We start from the raw sequence: 23491 nt of genomic DNA on the forward strand, positions 1-23491 counted from the left end.
AAAAAAAAAGTAAAAGGAAGAAAGAAATGGACGGAGAGATGGATGAATGTATGTTGAGGGTTGAAGCTTAAAACTTGAAGTATAAAGTTTAAGAACGGCGGTAGCTTTCTTCCAGTTGGGTGATGAACTCGCGTCTGAAAATAGAAAAAAAAAAAAAGAGAAAGAAACATTCAAGTTTTGAAAATTTCCGCTCACCCCAGGCTAAATTTGGCTCGAAGGTCACTGTCCTACGTCAATCCTTTAATTGTCTCTTAATTTTTTCACATCTGTTAAGGTGGAAAAACACATTCATTGAGCTACAGTAAAGAGGCCAGTGTGTTCTGAAGTACATATACGAATATATATATATATATATATATATATATATATGTAATATATCTATATATCGATTGGATATGCGCATATACACATACGTATACAACTGTCAATTTGATTCAAGTACACAGTTCTCTCAGGCATTACGTTGTTTGTACTATTAAAAAGATAGAAAATTAAACTGTACGGAATTTAAAATAAGACTGTGCTTAAACACTGGTAAATAAAGCCCACACTCCCTTGGCATACAGGACTATTTCGTCTCCACCTAGCTTACTTTCACCATACAACCTATCAACAAAGCTGATGGGCACTTCTCCCACGGTGAACCCCAAACTTCTTGCCCTCACCATCATTTCCATCTGAAACACGTACCCTTTCGACTGGGTAACATCAATAATTTTTTTCAAAACATCTGTCTTGTACAACCTGAAACTACCCGTCAAGTCACTAACGTTTGGTCTCAACACAACTGTGGCTAAAAAGTTGGCTCCTCTTGAAATCAACTTTCTCTTAAAGTCCCATCCGTAAACTCCACCATTTCCTGCATACCTGGTTCCAGTGACAATATCGTAATCCTCGGTTTTCTGTTTAGCAATAAATTCAGGAATAGCTTCAGGATGATGACTGAAATCCGCATCCATGATAATGACAAAATTACCAGTGACATATTGTAATCCGTGTACATAGGCTGTTCCAAGCCCCAATTTTCCGGCACGAGGGCGCAACTGAATATGCTTTGAGCCATAAATATCAATGAGTTTCTTGGCCACTTCTTGTGTGCCATCAGGAGAATTGTCGTCAACTATAATCACCTCCCACTCCAACTTATGTTCAGTGAAAGTCTTGTTCAACAAGTATACCAAGATTGGAAGGTTTCTTTTCTCATTGTATGTTGGCAAGATAACCGAATATTTGTTAGCCGTCATCGTTGGGTGTATTACTAAAAATTGGTTAAAGGTGCAATGGCAATTAGAATATTAAACCCACTTTTGTAAACTGTTTTTGTACTTGCAATTGACTCTCCAACTATCTGTCTTTGAAATTCCATTCTCGCTCTCTGGCTCTCTGGTGATCTCCATGTTTGTTTGTAATTTGTTTTTTTTTTTTTTTTGCTAATTTTTTGACGTGTCCTATAAATGAATTTTCCACCCGCCAACACAATCCCCCTTCCCTCCCACCTCTTTTGTACGCGCTTACAATACAAAATGAGGAAGTAAATAGGTGAATATTTTAACCACTAATGAAGACAAGGAAACATAAAGACAAGAAACCAAAAACATAAAGACAAGAAACCAAAAACATAAAGACAAGAAACAAAAAAAAAAAACAAAAAAGAAAGTCACTGAATCTACAAATGCCTCGATATGCTTAATTCATCATACTCGTCATACTTGGGAGTATCAAAACCTAAATTAGTGAATTAAAAAATATTGAAAGATTACAAATTATATATTCAATTAAACTACCCAGTGGTCCATTTGCTAATTTTTCAAGCTATCGGCATTTCTTGAGTAATCATTTAGAGCCGGTGAGTTTTCCCTGTTGTGTTTTTGTAAATGCTGGTGCATCAATATTCTCGATAAATCTGCTTGCGAAGCCCCCGGTGTATTTGTGTAGCTGGAATCGTGTCTAATGGTGTTTTTGAGTAATGGTGCACCAACGGGAACATTATTTGGAAGGACTGAACTTTGAGAGTTTAGATTATTGTAATGACAACTGTGATTGAATTGTTGGTGTTGTTGGTGTTGCTGGTGTTGTTGGTGTTGTTGGTGTTGTTGGTGTTGCTGGTGTGGGAAAGCTCTAGTTCGTAAATTTTGATGGATGTGCTGCTGTTGATGTAAATGGATCAAGTTATTGTTCAAGTTCAAAGGCTGTCCACTAGCAGTTGCTGCTGCTATTGCTGCTGCAGTGGAGTTGACCGAATGGATTGAGTTTGTGCTTTGCAAATTATTATAATCAACTATTGGCTTGGTTGCCCCACCGCACTTGAGGCAGGTCATATTTTTCGCAAAGTTGTGATACTGACAAAGGTTGCATTTCCAGTCACCTGCGCGAAAGGGTACATTATTGTTGTAATGCTTTTGCGTGTTTGCATTCGTTGAAAAGCTCTTGTTATTACTTGTAACACCAATCGAGGGTGTACTACCATTCCTGTTGGTGCTCTTGTGTGCTGGGTCGCGTTCTGGTGAGCTGGATTTGGACTCTGCCAACTTGGTCTCGATTTGATCGGTGTACATATTGGATTGCAGCTCGCGCAAACCCTGATAGCTTCCCACGTTGGGATCTCTTCGGCTCTCTATGCTTGCAGATTGGTTACCAGACGCCACCGGCACGGCTTTCGTATGCATCGACTCTTGTATGGCAACAGCACTCGAAGCTGGGAAGGAGCACCTGAAACATTGTGTTCTTCTTTGAAAATTTGAAAACCCACATGAGGGACATGTCCAATCGCCGGGACGAGGACGATTTTTCGAAGATGGAAACGGTACAAGCAAATCTCCCGCTGCATCAAGGATTTTGGAAGACGACGGCTGCACTTCAATAGCTACATCATTCAATACTTTCCCGTTCATTTTTAATGCTTCCATCGTCTCCTCGTGGCTACCAAATACCGCAAACCCGTCATTACTATTGATTGAGCCACTAGTGTTTGCATTCTCTAAATAGCCTAGTTTCCAGAATGCAACAGGACGCCCCCCATACTGGGTAAACCAATATTCTAATTCCAGATGCGTAGTTCCGTTTGGCAAAGAAGTTAGATATAGAACTTCGGACCGCTCTTCAAGAAAAGATTTCATATCCTGGGCAATATCATAAGGTTTTGTGAACGGATGATCATGCAGTTGACTTTCTTCCTCTTCTTCTTCCTCTTCCTCTTCCTCTTCCTCTTCCTCTTCCTCTTCCTCTTCAATTTCCTCCTCGCCTTCCCGTGTTTTTCCTCCTTCCTTCTCTTGCTCCTTTTTTGAAACTTTTTTTAACAACTCGATTGCAAGTTTAGTGATCAACTTTACTGATTCAAACAGTTCTTCATGGCTGTTATCGGTACTACTGCTTAGTTTCTCATCACGTACATTCAAAGACGTGTCATCGATTTGCAACGCATTTTTCATCTCCTCTAACAGTGGACTTGCACTTGCACTCGTATTTGAGCCTGCGTTAATACTGGCGTTGGTATTGGCACTGAAACTGGAATCCCCAAGTTTATATTCACCAGTGTGTTTTTGCCATTTGAGGTACTCTTTCAGTAGATCGAAATATCGGGGAAACTGCAAATACTGTGGTAGTGTAACTCCTTTATCACGAGCTTCTCTAGAGACTTGAACTTTCAACTTGAAGTCGTCGAGGACTATGAATGTAAATTCTCTGTTTTCCCCAATTATCTCCAGTTTCATATAAGTATCCAAAGTGTCAATCGCGTCTTTAAAAGACCCCGCGTTTCTCACATGCTCCCATGTCAAGTTACATTTCCTGGTACAGAATTGCGTGATTGGTGTATTCAGGGGTTTTATAAAAGTCGATTGAAAACTCAACACCTCTAATGATGCAACATCAATAACAGACCATGCAAGGTATATCAATTCGGTTGAGTCTTTTGAAATATAGGTATTCGTGTCGTCGCAAGTGGTGATGCTGTCAAACACGATATATACATCCCCCATCCTTATGTAGGTAAATAATAGACAACTATAGTTGATAAATTTTCGTTATCTTTTTCCTTTCTTGGCTAAAGTGCCTGATTGCGATGTTGCTATGAGCAAGTGGTTATAAATGTGGAAATACTAGTGTTGGTGTTTGTATTTACAATGATAACAATTATGATGCAAAGACGTAAAATCTTGGTTTGTTTTCTGTATTTGAATAACTTGTTGTGTTGATAAACAAAGGTGAAAAAAAAAAATTAAAAAAAAAAAAAAAAAAGATACATATACTTACAAAAATAATTCAAAAAAAAAAAAAAAAGAAAAAAAAATTAATAAAAAATATTTAAAAAAATATTTAAAAAAATATTTTTAAAAAAAAAAAGACTGAAAAATGCGTCAAGAATAGTTTATTCTGGATAGCGTGATACCTATTCACGCAAGTACTCCATGGTCGGCATTGATTGTAAAAAGACTACTTGTATGGCGTAGCATGAATAAGGTCTATTAAGCCATAGCCAATGAGAACTATATATTGGCTGTCTTTAAATAGACGTCGGTGCCCCATCCAGGGTAAGTTTGCACGCTCAACAGACCCTTTGATCGTCTCTTACCTGTTTCAGCCTCATATGTATGCAGCCCCTCGACTGCCTCGTTGAATACCTCAATGTACTGCTTTGCCAATGGCAATCCGAATCCCATACCAGCAACATTCTTTCCTCCGCCTAGTTCTTCAGGAGGAACATTTAAAGTCTTGAATCCTTCACCTTCGTTACCTTCGTATGTGGTGAATGAATAGTCGAAAACATGGTCTAGCTCCTTTGTCGGAATCCCTTTACCTTTATCCCTAATTCTAATTTCCATGCCGCTTGCGTCGGAGTCGGTAATGGATACGGTGATTCGCACGGGGTCTAAAACTTTGTTTTCGATATGTGCACGGAATGAATTCTTAAGCAATTCCATAAAAACATAGTCAAGATGGTATTCAATATAAGGAAACAAGAGTTCCCCATTCAGACTTGCTTCGGCTCCTTCTTTTGTTGTGTTGGTGGTGGTGGAGGTGGTGGTGGTGGTGGTTGCCAAGCCCGTAGTATTGCCTGGCTTCAAATTCGAATCGATTTCGACGGCTACTGATTGGTCGTATTGCAACATAGTAATGTCATTTACAAGCTCCACATTGTTCTTTATCACATCAAACACATTAAGCAATTTAATCACACCATTATACTTTCCTCCAGGAACAAATGTTTCCGGGTTGTTCAAAGACCTCGTAAGTTCAATGTGCTGGTGCGCAATAAGTCTCATTCGTATCCTCTCTTTAAGGTGGTTATCCAAAAAGTGTTTGACTTGGCTGGGAGTCAACAAGTTCTCCACTTCCCTAAAGCCTTTGGATAGACTTGGTAAGGTATCGGCATGTGCCTCAATAAACTTTGTCAAAACTTCCTCAGCGAAATCTTTATTCTCCTGCAAAGTGTGTGGGGTATACAAGCTGGCATTTAGCAACTTGCTCATCAGCTCTAAATATACATCGTAGTTCTCCAGAATGGAAGGGTTCAAGATTGCCAAGTAAGGAAGTTTGCGAAACTCTTTTAACCTGCGAGCGTTGAACACCAACAATTGCTCGATTGTCTCTCTGGCATTCTGTAAGATGAAAGATGGCGAAAGACGCGCAGATTGATTATATAGTTCGTTCACCAGGAAATGTGGGAGATTCTTCTTTGAGTAGTGCACGATGGGTTGCTCCAACACTGTTCTCACTTTATACTCTTCTAGAAACTTTTGTTGCTGCCGACATTCGTTCACAGCATCGGCTACGAATGAGTACCTTCTACAAAGGTATATGAACTTGATCCTGGTACTAAAAGACTTCCGCAATAACATAGAAGTGGTGTTGAAGAAGAAATAAAAATTCAATAAAGAAAAAAGAAAAGTGAAAGGTGAAATTGGAAGGAAAAAAGAAACAATGAAAACAAAAAAAATAAAAATTTGGTATTGTCGTTGATACAAGTGGAATTCTATTTGATAAAGAAATAAATTGTGGAGTGCTTTGCTTTTAGAGGACAAAAGACTTGTGCGAAATAGAAGAGAAGGAGAAAAAAGAAAAATTTCAAATAAATTCAAAAAATCAAAAAATCAAAAATCTTCAAAGAAGAAGAAAAAGAAAGAAAGAAAGAAAGAAAGAAAGCTAATCTTTCGCTGCTCTCTCTCCTCCCCACATTTCGGTAAACAAACTGAAAAAGAATTACAGCATCGATCAACAAACTCGTTCAAGAGTACCTTACCTTACTAAACCCAATTTGTCTGTGCTTCCAGCTGAACTAGAACCAACTCTCTACACGATCAACTGATCAAAAATGTACTGATCAGTAAGCTGCTGTGTGTTGCTGTTCTCTTTGGTTTTGATATTAGTTTTTGGATCTTGGATTTAGGACCTTGAAGGAAAAAAAAAAAGAAAATTTTCTTTCTTCATTGAAAAGGTATCTCTCTATTTCTCTTCAACAATGATGAAAGCTACAGACACATGTCCCATTTGTACCGATAGAGATTCGGAGAAGGTTCTTTGGATCCAATGTTCAGAATGCAAACAGTGGTTTCACACGCAATGCTTGAAGCTAAAAGAGTATGAAGTGCTGTCTATCGTAGCCTACCATTGTCGTGATTGCAGTCGACTAAAAGGGCCATCGATTTTGAAACGACAGTCCAAGAGAACAAGAGTTTCGGTCGACTATGTGGCACTCAATGAAGGTCAGACTATTGCGCTTGATAAAAAGAGCCATCACCACTTGCATAGTTTTTTGGAATTGAAAAGCGTGCCCAATATAGAGATAAGTTCCACACTAACAAAGGGATTTGCATTGAAAATGGGAATGGAAAGACCGATTCTTATCCCAAAAGCTCAATTGGATATTGTTGGAATGAAACTTCCTTTGGATCGAAATAAAATTACAATTGATTATATTACTGAATGCTGTGGTGCAAATACCCCTGTTGAGGTAATGGATGTGATTTCACAACAAGGAGTTTCTCCCTCTTGGAAGTTGGCCCAATGGCAGGAATATTTCAATACAGCGCAAGAATATCGAGACCGAATACGGAACGTGATATCGTTGGAGATTTCAAGTGTTCAAAACTTGGGCACGTCGTTTACTCGGCCCCAAATGGTGCGCGACTTGGATTTAGTGGACAAAGTATGGGACCCCAAGGATGAGCAAGAACGGAGCAAAGTGACCAAATATTGTTTAATGTCGGTAAAGGATTGTTTTACTGATTTTCACATTGACTTTGGCGGTACATCAGTTTATTACTATGTTTTGAAAGGGTGCAAGACATTTCTTTTTTATCCTCCAACAGATGATAATCTTGCTCTTTACACTTTGTGGTGTATGGAACCAAAACAGAACATTATTTGGTTCCCAGAGTATAGCAAAGTTGTCAATAAACGAAAAGTTCATCCGCTAGGCGGTTTCAAAGTCACTTTGCAACCCGGTGACTTGTTCATTATCCCAAGCGGTTGGATTCATTGTGTTCATACCCCGCAAGACTCGATAGTCTTTGGAGGCAATTTCCTCACACTAAGGGATATGAAAATGCAGCTCAAGATATATGATATTGAGCGTGTTACTAAAGTGCCCAATAAGTTTAGATTCCCCATGTTCAACAAAGTCATATGGTTGAGTGCATGGTACTATTCCCAGCACAAGGAAGAGATGCTCAAAGATGTTGCAGATGATAAGGTGCTTGCGATTGAAATAGTGGATCTATGGATCAAACATCTTAACGACCACTACAATTTGAGTTTGTCAAACCAAGTGGCGAAACGAAGCATTCCTGGTAGTATCAAAAAGCCATTGCTCTTTATAGAGGACTTGCGGAAATGGAAGGAAAGTATATAAATAATAGTAATAATAATAATAATAATAATAATAGTAATAAAGATTAATTTTGTACAAAGAAGCATTACACAGCCAAAACCTCCAAAAAGGCCAAGATATTATACAAACTATGAATTAAAAGGTTTTATAGACAAATAAAACCAATGGGAAGTGGGAAGAGAGACTGACCACCTCCCTTCCCCGCTCCTCTTCGCCAATATAAATTTTTTAAAAAAAAAAGTATCACGAAATTAACAAAGAAAAATTGCTGTATCTTACTTTAAAGTTCCAATGGCTTACCTTTTTCTCTAGCAGCTTCACCATACTTTTTAATTCTAATGGCTTGCACTGCAATGAATCCCGAGGTATCTTCTGGTGAGAATCCAGTCAATTCATCCATAGAAGATTCTGTTTCGTCGTACAATTTTTCGGTTTCGGAAGATCTTCCCAAAATTGTCACCGATCCTTTGTAACAAGCAGCTCTGACGGTACCGTTAACGGTGTTTTGTGATGGTTGGATCATTGATCTAACGTATTCACCTTCTGGAGTAAAGTACATACCATTGTACAAGATCTTGGCCCATGTTGGAGTAACAAATTGGTCTCTAATGGCTCTAACTTCACGGTCCAAAGTCAAACCTTCCAAGTCAATGTGTGCAAGTCTCAAGATGGTCAAACCTGGAGTTTCGTAACATCCTCTAGATTTGATACCGATAAATCTGTTTTCAACAATGTCGATTCTACCAACACCGTTTCTTCTAGCCAAGGCATTTGCCTCGGTAAATAACTCGACAGGGTCGGTGATTGTCTTTTTCTGGTCATCCAAAATCAATTTGACTGGTAAACCTTTTTCAAACACAACAGAGAAAGACTCTGGCTTGTCTGGAGCATCGGTTGGGTCAACAGTCAATTTCCACATATCCTTTGGTGGGGTGGTGTTTGGGTCTTCCAAGATACCTGCCTCAAACGAAATGTGTGCCAAGTTTTCGTCAGTGGACCATGGCTTGGCCTTGGTTTGTTCCACTGGAATGTTTTTGGAAGCTGCATAGTCCAAAAGATCTTTTCTTCCGGCAAATCTGTTGAAAAATTTAGGGTCTCTCCATGGGGCAATAACAACAACGTCTGGCTTTAAGGCGTAGAAACTCAATTCGAATCTGACTTGGTCATTACCTTTACCGGTACAACCGTGACTCACAGCAAAACAGCCATTCTCCTCGGCAACTTTCATAAGTGCTTGTGCAATGACTGGTCTGGCCAAGGAAGTACCCAAAAGGTAGGTATTTTCGTAGATGGCATTTGTTTGAATGGCTGGGTAGCACACTTTTTCAACAAACTCTTTACGAACATCTGCCAAAATGAATTTTGAGCATCCAATCGCAAGTGCCTTCTTTTCAGCCTTTTCGAAGTCTTCTTCTTGACCAATGTTGGCTAAGAACGCAATAACTTCGTAATCTTGCTCGATCAACCAAGCTGCAATGACGGATGTATCCAAACCACCTGAGTAACTAAGTAAAACTATATGGTTGTTGTTGGTGTTAGTACAATACATTCTTCTTTACTTTCCATTCTTTTGATGACGAATTTTCCAGATTATTAAAAACAATCTATTGCGTTACTCATAGTGGACAACTTTCTTTTGAGTTTCACTATAGTTCTCCAATTAAATGACGATTCAAAAAAAAAAAATAAAAATAAAAAGACATACCTTTTCCTTTTGACATTGTAATTGATTATTTGTATGTGAATATTAATGAATGATAATTTTCTTAAGAACAAAAACTAAGAAGAGAAAGAGAAAAAGAAAGGAGAATTGGAAAAATTTCAACAAAATTGAGTCAAAAGGACGGTATTTATGTGAATTGGGCTGGGGGGAGAGAGGAAACGGAAAGAGTTGAGGACAAGTGCACGACTTGTGTGAAAATTTTTTGATTTGTACCAGATAACCTTACGGCGGCTAAAGAAAAATAAAAATTAACAATAAAAAGAATAAAGCAAAAGGTAAGGAATGTTTATACTGGATATCCGTTTTCCAGCCCTTTGTGTAAGGCTATTTGAAACTAAATTTGTCTAGAGGAAGCGAATAAAGAAAGAAATATTGAGTCATAGCAGATACTTAACTAGGTATATCCATATATATCCATATATTTTAAATATATATACGCAATAATGTGGCTAGGAAAATACTCAAGCGTTACAAATTCAATATAGCTAAACTCATCACACAGACCACAAGTGTGTTCCTGACCAAGCTGAAATAAATTTGGCGTCGAAGGTCGGGTCAACGAAGTCGCAATATGTGAACGAATTTATTAAAAAAATTAAAAAAAAGAAAAAAAAAAGAGAATTAGATTAGCCATCGCGGTTAGCATGAGAGAATTGCCGAATTAGTCATAACTACTGTGCTCCTTTATTTTCGCCTTACTAATAAATACGTACAATACTACCACATTACTCACGTTGCACATCATTAACAAGTAACAAATGACACTTTACCTGAGTCCGTCGCTAGATAATTTTAAAATGGAGGTACAGTTTTTGTAAAACAATTTGTACGAAAATCCTTTTCTTTTTTGTCTTTTGCTTGTGCTTTAGATGCTGCGAGAGTGCCATTCAATAGGTTTGCTAAACTACAATAGCGATCTTTGTACACTAGCTCTGGTTGAAGAAGAAAAGAAAAGAAAAATTAGAGAAAAGAACAAAAAGGAACAAAAAGGAACAAAAAAGAAAAAAAGAAAACATTGACTTCTACATCAGTTATATTTGACACTATGCTTTATTCATTCATCTTTCATAGAGTTGAGTTGTTTTGTTGTTTCTGTTGTTGTAGTTGTTGTTTTTGATACTCTACAACACTGTTGGTGAAAGAAAAATATTCAAAATTACAATGCAAATTATTTCATTGTAGAGTTCCTTATTTGCCCCACAAGTATACTACTTTAGTTTCCATCATGCATATAAGGTTATGGAAAAATATGGTCCTTGTCTATTTACATTATATGTACATGTTACTAGACATTACAACCCTGAACTCTATTAGTAACTGGAAATCAGAATTTTGTCAACACATTTGTATTTTTGTCAAAGCATTTGGTAGCACCTATTTGTTTAAAAGTAAATGAGTGGTAGCGACATTGCCAATATTATTCAATTAAATTTCTCAATAAATATTTCACTGTCATTTTTTTTCTTTGTTATTTTCAATTTTTTTTTTTGCTTCGTTTTCGCACTAAAATTGAAGTAAAAAAATTGATAGTGACCCAGGTCAAGGGTCAAGGAGTCAAGAGTCAAGAGTCAGGAAAACAAGGAGTCAAGAGTCAAAAGGCAAGAGTCAAAAGGCAAGAGTCAAGAGGCAAGAGTCATGTCTTCTCGGAGTTGAAACCAACTTAAGCTGCTACTTATTACCCAACAAACTTATCGCACAGAACTACCAATCTATTCAAGTGAAATCTATTTCCTGAAAATTTTTAAAAGACAGCATAGAGACCAAAACAAATCTTACTTTATCTTTCTATCTCTAGAACAGTTCACAACATCTTTCAATAATGATTCTTCAATTCTGTTTTCATGATGATTCATATTCGGCTACAAATCTCTTTTTTTACTTTTCTTTTGTTGGGGCACACTCAGAAGACAACCATACATCAATAACAAATATTTCCATACTATGAGTCTTTTCTTTTTTTCTTTTTTTCTTTTTTTCTTTTTTTTTTTTCTATTTTTTTTTGGGTACTCTCGCTCGCTTTCTCGTTTTCCAAAATTTGAGTCGAAACAGATTGATTCAGAGTCATTGTCGGAGTCATACCGAATCAAAGGTCTATCCATTTCGTTTGATCCAAATTTTCCCATCTTCTGTTTTTTTTTTTATTTTTTTTTGCAACTCCTCCATTTACCTTTTAAATTTTACAAAATAAACTAATTGGAAAGAAATATCATCTTTTTTTTTAGCCACAAGTGATGCATGGAGCCTATCAATCCATAAATGCTATACCGACACAACAATTTAACAACTACCAGATCAACAGTAGTAATGGTAGTGGCAGTAGCAACAGCAATAGCAATAGCAACGACACCGTCGCCAGCAATATTTATCAGCAAAAACATGCACAGGAAAAGACGACTAAGCTGGGTGTGACTCAGGCTATACGTGATAAATTAAACTTTTACGATGATAGGCTATGGAAAAGGTTTAGTGCAAGAAGACTAGAACTCATCGATACGCTAGACTTGAGTTCGCGGAAAGCAAGTGAGCAAGAGCGGGATATTCGAAGAGTTGCCGAGACTTTGCGAATAGAGTTTCTGTATGGCCCGGCTTATGTCGATGATTTTGATAAACTAGTGCGAGCGGCAGTACAGAGTGTTCGAAGGAATCGGAAACGAAGTCATAAGAAAGTAGATGGAAGTGGAGGTGGAAGTGGAAGTAGCTCTCCAATTGTGAGTGATGGCACTACAAATGGCGGCGGAAAGCATAATGGAAATGTACAGAAGAAGGCCAAACTTGGCAAAGAAAGTAATAACAATAGTGCATCTCAAGAGAGCAAGTTTTTGTCAGAGATTGTACAGAATGAAGAAGATGTGTACGATGTTAACTATGATAGGTCGAAGCGATATACGCCAAATGATGGTGCCAAGCTCACGATTGATATTTTGACAAAGCCAACGTTACCGCCGTTATCCAACCTCATGTTGCGAAAGGATGACGTGACAGATGCCGCCAAGATGAGTATAATGAACAAGATTGAGAGATCCAAGACATGCAATGATACTTTAACCGACCGTCGGACGCATAGTCTTCAGATTTTGGGTAAGCTGATTATGGCGGCGTGCATTGCATACGTGTTTGAAATATCGTTTGAAAACATTAATGAGCAGTCGTTGGAGTATTTGAGGAACAAGTTTTCGCAAGAAAAAACGTTGGCAAAGTTTTTTAGAGAACTCGATCCTAAAATGGCACATGTGATTCATGATGAAGTTGCAGTTATTTCATTGTATACACTATTGGGTGGTATTGTGAAGGATTTTGGATTTGATGAAGTGATCAAGCCATTGGCGGAGATTTTGCATACTTCAATAGTGCGAGAATATCCATTATTGAGCAAGCATTCTAGTCTGGCTCTCAATGTCGTGCGTGAAAGTGCTTCGTCGTTGAGTGATTTAGCTGAGGTTGCTACTAAGCTCCAAACTTCTTGTGAAGTGGGCAGTGTCTCGAGATCAATGAATAATTCAGTTAATAACTCTATGTGTTCTGTGCACGAGGATTCACAGAAACATGCATATAATATACAGACACGGACACCAACCCCTACTCCGCCATTGACATCTACAAGATCATCAAGTACAATAGCACTATCGGATCTTCACGAGCAGCAGCAGCATAAAAAGCAAGTGATTGTAAGGTTTTTAAATCGGTGTTTGGAGTTTCTCTACCCGGCTATTAACTCGGCCACGCCTAGGCTCCATGAGCTTGTTGAGAATATCAAGGCAGCCTTGAAGTTGAATGATGTTGTGTTAGATGTGCGGCACAAAGATAAGCTCATACAAACAGACATGGAGTTGGAAAGAGCGTTTCGGGGCGATGGGCATGTGGTGGAGTTGTTTGTTACTACACGCATCTCGGTGCCTATTCAATTCTTTTCCGGACACGCAACGAACAATCACCGTACAATCTCAGGTCTAAACAGAGGTGCTGGTGGCCATAGTAGCAGTAGTACTAGTACTACTACTACTACTACTACTAGTAGTGGTAGTACCTTTCCCTTGAATCATCTGCAAAGAGTAATATTGCCACCTCCGGTGGTTGATGGTAGTTTTGAAGGAGCTGTTCCTGCACCGATAACGAGGTACAATTTTATGCAACTTACCGATTCGCTGCCAAGTAACCATGCACATACCATTCCCAAGTTTGAGCCCTTGCTATAAATAGAGTCTAGTGAGAAAGAGTGAGAATTGGTGTATAGATACGAACATAGGAGGTGAGGTAGCTCAATGATTTAAAAGATATAGAGGCTTTTAGCGGATATCTAAAGAGAAAGAGGATGATTGTGCTTGTGTCTAGGGCAATTCATACACCTTTGTCCCTAGACTTTTTTTTTCCCTTCTTTCTCTTTTCTTTTAATTCCTTCTTTCTCTTTCTTTTTTTTTCTCTTGTTCTACTTTAGTTTTATCTGTCTATATTCTAAACCATACTGATGCAATCATGAAAGGGGAATGGGGTTGTTGAGATTTCTTGAGCCATGATTTATGATAGCCGCCTTGCCAATGGATTTTTGCAGTATAAGAAAGATTTCAAATGTTTGGTGGAATTGATTATATAAGCACAGGGTACCCAACACAGATGGTTGCGCGCACAACAAAATTTTTTTATTTTTTATTTTTTATTTTTTGTTTTTTATTTTTCATTTTTCATTTCATTCTCAAAATCTCTTTCTAATTCTCTAACTCCATTTTGCACACATGCACATAGATAAGCTATTTTCATGTTGATATGCTAGATAAATGATGAATAAGAAGAAGATGAAGAAGGAGGATGTAGATTAGAAAATGGTAGTTAGTTAGTTGTGGGTTTTTACATTCTAGTAGTCTATTCAACAGAGGTTGAGGTCAAAGTCCTTGATATAAAAAATTTTTCTTTCTTCTTAATGGGTAGTTAGGTAAAATTGTCCCACAATATTCTTTATCTGGCAAATACAAAGCCCACGACCATGATAAAAAAAAGGAAAAACATCCTTTGGCCCAGTAGAAGGAATGCAAATGCAGAGGTGGTGACGACAACAATGACCTCATCTACTACTATAACCAACACTTTTGACATTAAATAAGTTGGTGGCCAAGTAGGAGTACTTGTGCTCGGAGTTTGGGAATGAGAAAAACCTGAGCCAAAAAAAAAAACAACCAAAAAAGCCAAAAAAGCCAAAAAAAAAAAAATTTGTTCTGCATGCAGGAACTTTTCATCAACTCAACATTTTCAAGGAAGGAGCGCGAACTTTTGGCACAGGGGAAAACCCAGATAACGAGACAGAAGATTACAAGATACCTTAGAGAAAGGTAGGACAACGGGCAAAAAAAAAACAACAACTTGAGAACAACGTTTACTTGTAAGAACGTAGTGAATCATATCATATTGAGGGATATACATGATAAGATCCAGACATTTTACACCCTTCATTTTCCTTTTTTTCTTTTTTTTTTTTTTCTTTCTCCCTTTTTTTTTTTGTTCTTTGCTCTAAATAATGCTGTGCTAATTTTCGTTGGCGACATGCCTCCTCGGGACATCGAGCTGCAAGAATTTTTTGTTTTTTGTTCAAAGGTTACACAAAGATGCTCGGAGTTTTTTCTTTTGTTACTGGTTTACTTGTACACCTGTACACTTGTACACTGGCACACTGGCAACACACACATACTGGCAACACACATATTTGTATACGTTAGAGCAGAAATAAAAAAATAAAAAATAAAAGATAAAATAAAGAAATATAATGGAGGGTAATTGTGGCAGACGCATGCAACTAACGATCCGTCCATCCAACCAACCAAAAAAAAATTTACATTACCACATTCACTAGCAATGTGTATCTACTAAACAGATATTTACAACATTTATTTAGTTCTCCTTGCCAGTAGCATATAATAATATATATATACATATATATATATAAACTCACCGAGAGACTCATTTGAAAAAACCAGAGATACACTTTTTGAATTTTCCTACAAGTTTCATCTCTTGAGTTCATCCAGTATACTTGAGAAACTACTTATAATACAATAGTTCATACCCCTCTTCTTATCCCCAACCCTCCCCCTGTCTCAGATTGAGTATAACCTATTTATTTTTTTCTTTCCTTTTTGTTCAAGTATCACTAGGAATAGAACCAACTACTCACCACCACATAACTCCAATTGAATCTATATACAAGTGGAGAACATAGAAATTAAAAAATATCTACTCGTTTGTTTAGTTTCACATATATACAGGTATGTCTACAACCTTTTCAATATACTCCAGAGCAGACAATTGCATGAACAGCAACGAAGAGGATAAAAAAATGCAAAATACAAATTACAAAATAAAATTAAGAGATGAGAAGGAAACAATAATTGAGGGATAGGGGAAGAGTAAAAAAAGACCTTGTCTAGTCGGGAATAAGCCAAACTGACTATCAAAATCAATAGTCAGAATGGTTAATTACCGACTACTTTTTCCAATATTTCTTCAACTGATTTCTTCAACATCGTTTCAGAGCCAATGTTGGCGCTGGTTGGTGCTAAGGCGAGGATCTTCCATCCTGCATAGTGCGGGACTTCTCGTGTTGTTAGTGTAAACACTACCGCGACCCAATATATTATTTCCTTTTATTTTTATTCTTATTTTCTTTTATTTTTATTTTTTTATTTTTCAATTTTTATTTTTTGTTGGGGTCAGTGCGAGGAATGGAAGATAATACCCGCCGTAAGCGCGGGAGCAGTAGGCGAAGAGATCTCATCAACCAGTGGAACTAATTGGGGGTTTTGTTTTATTTATTTTTTCTTTTGTTGTGCACTACATCTATTTACAACTTTCATTCCAAAATATATTAACTCCGCTGCTTCTTGTCAGCTCATTAAAGCTCTTACATGCGATTCCTATGGTTAACAAGAAGGTATACTAACAAGTCATTTAGTAGAATAATCAAGCCAAAACACAAAGCTTTACTAAATTGTTTCCGATATAGAGCAAGAACACCCCGTTTCTTTTCTTTTTCTGCTACTCCGACATCATCTCCTATATCAAAATCCACATCACCACTAAAACCATCATCAACTACTAAACACATATCACCTTCAACTAAACGCACATCATCTTCCATCATGTCAAACATTTCACCATCGCCGAGCATTTCCCTGGACTATGCCTCTCTACACAGTACGTTGGCACCACATTTCTTGGGTCTAAATTCAGTCACCGAAGCAGAACCATCCAAAGTCACCGACTTTGTCAAATCACACCAAGGTCACACCGTGATCACCAAGGTCTTGATTGCCAATAACGGTATTGCTGCAGTCAAGGAAATCAGATCAGTCAGAAAATGGGCTTATGAGACATTTGGAGACGAAAGAGCCATCCAATTCACCGTTATGGCAACACCAGAGGATTTGGAAGCAAACGCAGAATATATCAGAATGGCAGACCAGTTTGTCGAAGTCCCCGGAGGCACAAACAACAACAACTATGCCAATGTCGACTTGATTGTTGAAATTGCCGAAAACTCAAACGTCCATGCAGTTTGGGCTGGTTGGGGACACGCCTCAGAAAACCCATTGTTGCCCGAAAAATTGGCAGCCTCACCAAAGAAGATTGTCTTTATTGGTCCTCCAGGTTCAGCTATGAGATCGTTGGGTGACAAGATTTCGTCAACAATAGTTGCTCAACACGCCAATGTCCCATGTATCCCATGGTCAGGTACAGGCGTTGATGAAGTGCAGGTTGATGAAAAAACTCGTTTGGTCTCCGTTAGTGACGAGATTTACTCTAAAGGTTGCTGTACCGGCCCAGAAGATGGTTTGGAAAAGGCACAAAAAATTGGTTTTCCAGTCATGATCAAGGCTTCGGAAGGTGGAGGTGGTAAAGGTATCAGAAAAGTTGAAAGAGCCGAAGACTTTAAGCACGCTTACGACCAAGTTGAGAACGAGATTCCAGGTTCACCCATTTTCATTATGCAGTTGGCTGGCGATGCTAGACATTTGGAAGTGCAATTGTTATCAGATCAATACGGAACAAATATCTCCCTTTTTGGAAGAGACTGTTCAGTGCAGAGAAGACATCAAAAGATTATTGAAGAGGCTCCCGTTACAGTGGCCAAAAAGGAAACTTTTACTGCAATGGAAAATGCAGCCATCAGATTGGGTAAACTTGTCGGGTACGTGAGTGCAGGTACCGTTGAGTATTTATACTCGCACAAGGATGACAAATTCTATTTCCTTGAATTGAATCCCCGTTTGCAAGTTGAGCATCCAACTACGGAAATGGTGACTGGTGTCAACTTACCAGCTGCTCAATTGCAAATCGCTATGGGTATCCCAATGCACCGTATCAGAGACATTAGAACCCTTTATGGAGCTGACCCACACTTGGCCACCGAGATTGATTTCGAATTTAGCACCGAAGACTCCTTGATTAGCCAGCGTAGGCCAACAGCAAAAGGTCACTGTACTGCTTGCCGTATCACATCAGAAGATCCAGGTGAAGGTTTCAAACCAAGTGGTGGTACATTACACGAATTGAATTTTAGATCGTCATCAAACGTTTGGGGTTACTTCTCTGTTGCCAACCAGTCCTCAATCCATTCCTTTTCAGATTCCCAGTTTGGTCACATTTTTGCTTTCGGTGAAAACCGTCAAGCTTCAAGAAAACATATGGTTGTTGCATTGAAAGAATTGAGCATTAGAGGTGATTTCAAGACTACTGTTGAATACCTTATCAAGTTGTTGGAAACTCCAGACTTTGAAGACAACAAGATCACCACTGGATGGTTGGATGAGTTGATCACCAAGAAATTAACTGCAGAAAGACCAGAACGTTTTGTTGCTGTTGTGTGTGGTGCCATTGCAAAAGCTCATATTCAAGCTGATGAAGAAAAGAAGGAATACATTCAATCTTTGGAAAGAGGGCAAGTTCCACACAAGGACCTTTTGAGAACCATTTTCCCTGTCGAATTCATATACGAGGGAGAAAGATACAAGTTTACTGCAACCAAATCGTCAGAAGACCACTATACATTATTCCTTAATGGATCAAGATGTACCGTTGGAGCACGTCCATTATCCGATGGTGGATTATTGTGTGCATTTGGTGGTAAATCACACGCTGTGTACTGGAAGGAAGATGCTGCTGGTACAAGATTATCGGTTGATGGCAAGACTTGTCTTTTGGAAGTTGAAAGCGATCCAACTCAATTGCGTACACCTTCTCCAGGTAAGTTGGTGAAATATTTGGTTGAAAGTGGTGACCATGTTAGTGCTGGACAACCATATGCCGAAGTGGAAGTTATGAAAATGTGTATGCCTCTTATTGCTCAAGACGACGGTATTGTGCAGTTGATACAACAACCAGGTTCAACTGTTAACGCTGGTGATATGCTTGCAATTTTGGCCTTGGATGATCCAAGCAAAGTGAAGCACGCCAAACCCTTTGAAGGTACACTCCCTGAATTGGGTGCCCCAAATGTTAGAGGTAACAAACCAGTGCACAAGTTTACTCAATACTCAAATGTGTTGAAGAACATTTTGGCAGGTTACGATAACCAAGTGATTATGAACTCCACCTTGAAGAAGATTGTTGAAGTATTGAAGAACAAGGAATTACCATTTTCAGAATGGCAACTGAGCATTTCTGCTTTACACTCAAGAATTCCACACAAATTAAACGAGTCTTTGGCTGCTTTAATTGAGAGAACTCAAACCAGAGGTGCTGATTTCCCCGCACGCCAGATTTTAAAACAGATTCAAAAGGCAGTCGAAGAATCAAGTGAGGTTTCAATGAAGGACACAGTGGCTCCATTAGTCAGTATTGCCACAAGATACCAGAATGGATTGGTTGAACACGAGTACGACTTCTTTGCCTCTTTGATTAATGATTACTACGATGTCGAGAGTTTGTTCCTTGGTGAAAAGGTGAGGGAAGACGATATTGTCTTGAAGTTGAGGGATGAATACAAATCCGACCTCAAAAAGGTTATCAATATTCTTTTGTCGCACTCTAGAGTTTCAGCAAAGAACAATTTGATTCTTGCCATCTTGGAAGAGTACCAACCATTGTTGCTTGAAAACTCAGTTGTTGCTTTTTCAATTCGTGATGCATTAAAGAAATTGGTTTTGTTAGATTCAAGAGCATGTTCCAAGGTTGCATTGAAGGCTAGAGAAATTTTGATCCAATGCTCATTGCCATCTATTAAAGAGAGATCCGACCAATTGGAGCACATTTTGAGATCTTCTGTTTTGGAAACTTCTTATGGCGAGATTTACGCCAAACACAGAGAACCTAAATTGGAAATCATTCAAGAAGTTGTCGACTCAAAGCACGTTGTCTTTGACGTGTTGTCTCAGTTCCTCGTCAACCCTGATGAGTGGGTTGCCATTGCCGCTGCAGAAGTTTATGTAAGACGTTCTTATAGAGCTTACGAGTTGGGTGAGATTCAATACCACTTCCATGACCGCTTGCCAATCATTGAATGGAAATTTAAGTTGTCGAATGTTTCAAACTCGAGGTTCAACACCATTATGCAACCAAATGTTGAGGAAGAAAGCACCGCTATGAAGCATGCCGCATCAGTATCTGATCTTTCATTTGTCGTTGATGCAAAGACTGAGCACTTGACAAGAACTGGTTTATTAGTTCCATGCCGCCACTTGGACGATGTCGAGGAGATGTTGAGTGCTGCTTTGGAGAAGATTGAGCCAACTGATGGAATTACTTTCCAAGCTAGCGAGACCCACCCAGAGTTGTTGAATGTGTTGAATATTGTTGTCAATAACATCGATGGATACTTGAGCGAAGAAGAGTACTTGGCTCGTGTGCATGAAATCACAGCAGAGTATAAGGAGGAACTTTTGGCCGCTGGTGTTCGTCGTGTATCATTTGTCTTTGCCCATGATGTTGGTTCATATCCAAAATACTACACCTTTACAGGTCCAGACTATTCCGAAAACAAGGTTATTAGACACATTGAGCCTGCATTGGCTTTCCAATTGGAATTGGGAAGATTATCCAATTTCGACATTAAGCCAATATTTACCAACAACAGAAACATCCACGTTTACGAAGCCGTTGGTAAAGCTGCCCCATCTGATAAGAGATTTTTCACTAGAGGTATTATCAGAACCGGTGTTATCAAGAATGATATCAGTATTTCTGAATATTTGATTGCTGAATCCAATAGATTGATGAGTGATATCTTGGACTCTTTGGAGGTTATTGATACTTCCAACTCGGATTTGAACCACATTTTCATCAACTTTTCCAACGTTTTCAATGTCCAACCAGCTGATGTTGAAGCAGCATTTGCTTCTTTCCTTGAGAGGTTTGGTAGAAGATTGTGGAGATTGCGTGTTACCGGTGCTGAGATTAGAATTGTTTGTGCAGACCAAAACGGTAATTCATTCCCACTCCGTGCAATCATCAACAATGTTTCTGGTTATGTTGTCAAGTCCGATCTTTACATGGAGGTCAAGAATCCAAAGGGTAACTGGGTTTTTAAATCGATTGGCCAACCTGGTCCAATGCATTTGAGACCTATTTCAACTTCCTACCCGGTCAAGGAATCTTTGCAACCAAAGCGTTATAAAGCACACAATATGGGTACAACATATGTCTACGATTTCCCAGAGCTTTTCCGTCAAGCAGCTGTTTCACAATGGAAGAAACATGGTAAAAAGGCACCAGCAGATGTGTTTACATCTCAAGAGTTGATTCCAGACGACAATGGTGGATTAACCGCATTGCTGAGAGACCCTGGCTCCAACAAGATTGGTATGGTTGGTTTCTTGGTCACGGCAAAGACACCAGAATATCCTCGCGGACGTCAATTTGTGATTGTTGCTAATGATATCACATTCAAGATTGGTTCATTTGGTCCAGAAGAAGACAACTATTTCAACAGGTGTACTGAGTTGGCCAGAAAGATGGGAATTCCTAGAATCTACCTTTCAGCCAACTCGGGTGCGAGAATTGGTGTTGCTGAAGAGTTGATTCCTTTGTTCCAAGTTGCTTGGAACACTGAAGGTGCTCCTGAAAAGGGATTCAAATACTTGTATTTGACACCCGAAGCCAAGAAGGCAATCGATGAAGATGGCAGAGGTGATACTTTGATTACTGAACGTGTTGTTGAAAATGGACAAGAGCGTCATGTTATCAAGACCATTATTGGTGCCGAAGACGGTTTGGGTGTTGAGTGTCTTAAGGGTTCTGGTTTGATTGCTGGTGCTACATCGCGTGCATACAAGGATATTTTTACAATCACCTTGGTCACGTGTAGATCGGTTGGTATTGGTGCGTACTTGGTCAGACTTGGACAAAGAGCCATTCAAATCGAAGGGCAGCCAATTATTTTGACTGGTGCTCCGGCAATCAACAAGCTTTTGGGAAGAGAAGTCTACTCCTCTAACTTGCAACTTGGTGGTACTCAAATCATGTACAAGAATGGTGTTTCGCATTTGACTGCCAACGATGACTTGGAAGGTGTTGAAAAAATTCTTGAATGGTTGTCGTTTGTTCCTGCTAAACGTGGAATGCCAGTTCCAATCCTTGACTCCGAGGACTCCTGGGACAGAGATATCGAATACTACCCTCCAAGCAATGAACCATTCAACGTTAGATGGATGTTTGAAGGTAAGGAAGTTGATGGTGAATTTGAATCTGGTTTCTTTGACAAAGGGTCATTCCAAGAGACATTATCTGGTTGGGCTAAAGGTGTTGTTGTTGGTAGAGCTCGTCTTGGAGGTATTCCAATGGGTGTTATTGGTGTTGAGACTAGAATGATTGAAAACTTGATTCCTGCAGATCCAGCAAACCCAGAGTCGAATGAGGTTTTAGTTCAAGAAGCTGGTCAAGTTTGGTTCCCCAACTCAGCTTTCAAAACAGCTCAAGCAATCAATGATTTCAATAACGGTGAGCAATTACCATTGATGATTTTCGCAAACTGGAGAGGTTTCTCTGGTGGTCAAAAGGATATGTACAATGAGGTTTTGAAGTATGGTTCATTCATTGTTGATGCGCTTGTTGACTTTAAACAACCCATCTTCACTTATATCCCACCCCATGGTGAGTTGAGAGGTGGTTCTTGGGTTGTTGTTGATCCAACTATCAATGCTGATATGATGGAAATGTATGCCGATGTTGATTCCAGAGCTGGTGTTTTGGAGCCAGAGGGAATGGTTGGTATCAAGTACCGTCGTGACAAGTTATTGGCAACTATGCAAAGGTTGGACCCAACTTATAGTGAATTGAAGTCCAAGTTGAGCGATCCAAAATTGTCTTCTGAGGAGCACGCTACAGTCACTGCCAAGATACTGGCTCGTGAAAAGGCATTGCTTCCAATCTATGCGCAAATCTCGGTGCAATTTGCTGATTTGCATGATAGATCGGGAAGAATGTTGGCCAAGGGTGTCATTAGGAAAGAGGTGGAATGGGTCAATGCAAGAAGATTCTTTTTCTGGAGACTTCGTAGAAGACTCAATGAGGAGTATGTCTTGAGACTCATTGGTGAGCAAACACCAAACGCCACCAAGTTGGAAAAAGTTGCTAGACTCAAGAGTTGGATGCCTGCTGTTGACTATGATGATGATAAGGCAGTAAGTACCTGGATTGAAGAGCACCACTCCAAATTGACAAAGAGGCTCGACGAATTAACTGCCGAATCGACCTTTTCAAACCTTATGAAGTCTATGAAGACCAACCCAGAAGCAGCCGTGGCAGCCGTGAAAGAGTTTACCGAAGGGTTGTCTGAGGAAGCAAAGAATGATTTGATTAAAGCATTAACCAAGGCTTAGAAAGTTAGATGTAGATAGAATATTTAATAATAGTTGTAATAATTAATAATAGTTATAATTCTTAATAATAATTATAATACTTAATAATACCAATTATAAAGTAGAACTTAGTTTACTTTGGAAGCTGGTTATCAACGAAATACG

General features: G+C 38.8%; 7 protein-coding genes across 7 annotated transcripts; 3 read left to right on the forward strand and 4 right to left on the reverse strand. All coding sequences in view use genetic code 12, as the record gives it.

Moving 5' to 3' along the window:
* Positions 1-524: 524 nt before the first annotated feature.
* On the reverse strand, positions 525-1244 carry DPM1 (dolichol-P-mannose synthesis; the record flags this gene model as incomplete). The annotated part of the gene is made up of 1 exon (XM_001527951.1): positions 525-1244. One exon carries the CDS (start codon positions 1242-1244, stop codon positions 525-527), a length of 720 nt encoding a protein of 239 aa, XP_001528001.2.
* Positions 1245-1799: 555 nt separating this feature from the next.
* NRP1 (Asparagine-rich protein (ARP protein)) lies at positions 1800-3977 on the reverse strand (the record flags this gene model as incomplete). Its single annotated transcript, XM_001527952.1, has 1 exon — positions 1800-3977. One exon carries the CDS (start codon positions 3975-3977, stop codon positions 1800-1802), a length of 2178 nt encoding a protein of 725 aa, XP_001528002.2.
* Positions 3978-4484: 507 nt separating this feature from the next.
* On the reverse strand, positions 4485-5837 carry PVL30_000510 (uncharacterized protein; the record flags this gene model as incomplete). The annotated part of the gene is made up of 1 exon (XM_001527953.2): positions 4485-5837. The coding sequence occupies one exon, from the start codon at positions 5835-5837 to the stop codon at positions 4485-4487; it is 1353 nt and encodes a 450-aa protein (XP_001528003.2).
* A 620-nt stretch (positions 5838-6457) lies between these two features.
* On the forward strand, positions 6458-7849 carry JHD1 (JmjC domain-containing histone demethylation protein 1; the record flags this gene model as incomplete). Its single annotated transcript, XM_001527954.1, has 1 exon — positions 6458-7849. The coding sequence occupies one exon, from the start codon at positions 6458-6460 to the stop codon at positions 7847-7849; it is 1392 nt and encodes a 463-aa protein (XP_001528004.2).
* Positions 7850-8108: 259 nt separating this feature from the next.
* Positions 8109-9549, reverse strand: ARG1 (argininosuccinate synthetase; the record flags this gene model as incomplete). Its single annotated transcript, XM_001527955.2, has 2 exons — positions 8109-9343; positions 9534-9549. The coding sequence occupies 2 exons, from the start codon at positions 9547-9549 to the stop codon at positions 8109-8111; spliced, it is 1251 nt and encodes a 416-aa protein (XP_001528005.2).
* A 2233-nt stretch (positions 9550-11782) lies between these two features.
* PVL30_000513 (uncharacterized protein) lies at positions 11783-13744 on the forward strand (the record flags this gene model as incomplete). The annotated part of the gene is made up of 1 exon (XM_001527956.2): positions 11783-13744. The coding sequence occupies one exon, from the start codon at positions 11783-11785 to the stop codon at positions 13742-13744; it is 1962 nt and encodes a 653-aa protein (XP_001528006.2).
* A 2928-nt stretch (positions 13745-16672) lies between these two features.
* On the forward strand, positions 16673-23347 carry ACC1 (acetyl-coenzyme-A carboxylase; the record flags this gene model as incomplete). Its single annotated transcript, XM_001527957.2, has 1 exon — positions 16673-23347. The coding sequence occupies one exon, from the start codon at positions 16673-16675 to the stop codon at positions 23345-23347; it is 6675 nt and encodes a 2224-aa protein (XP_001528007.2).
* Positions 23348-23491: the final 144 nt, after the last annotated feature.

This window comes from Lodderomyces elongisporus, chromosome 1 (genome assembly GCF_030384665.1).
Source record: "Lodderomyces elongisporus chromosome 1, complete sequence".
Lineage (NCBI taxonomy): Eukaryota > Fungi > Ascomycota > Pichiomycetes > Serinales > Debaryomycetaceae > Lodderomyces > Lodderomyces elongisporus.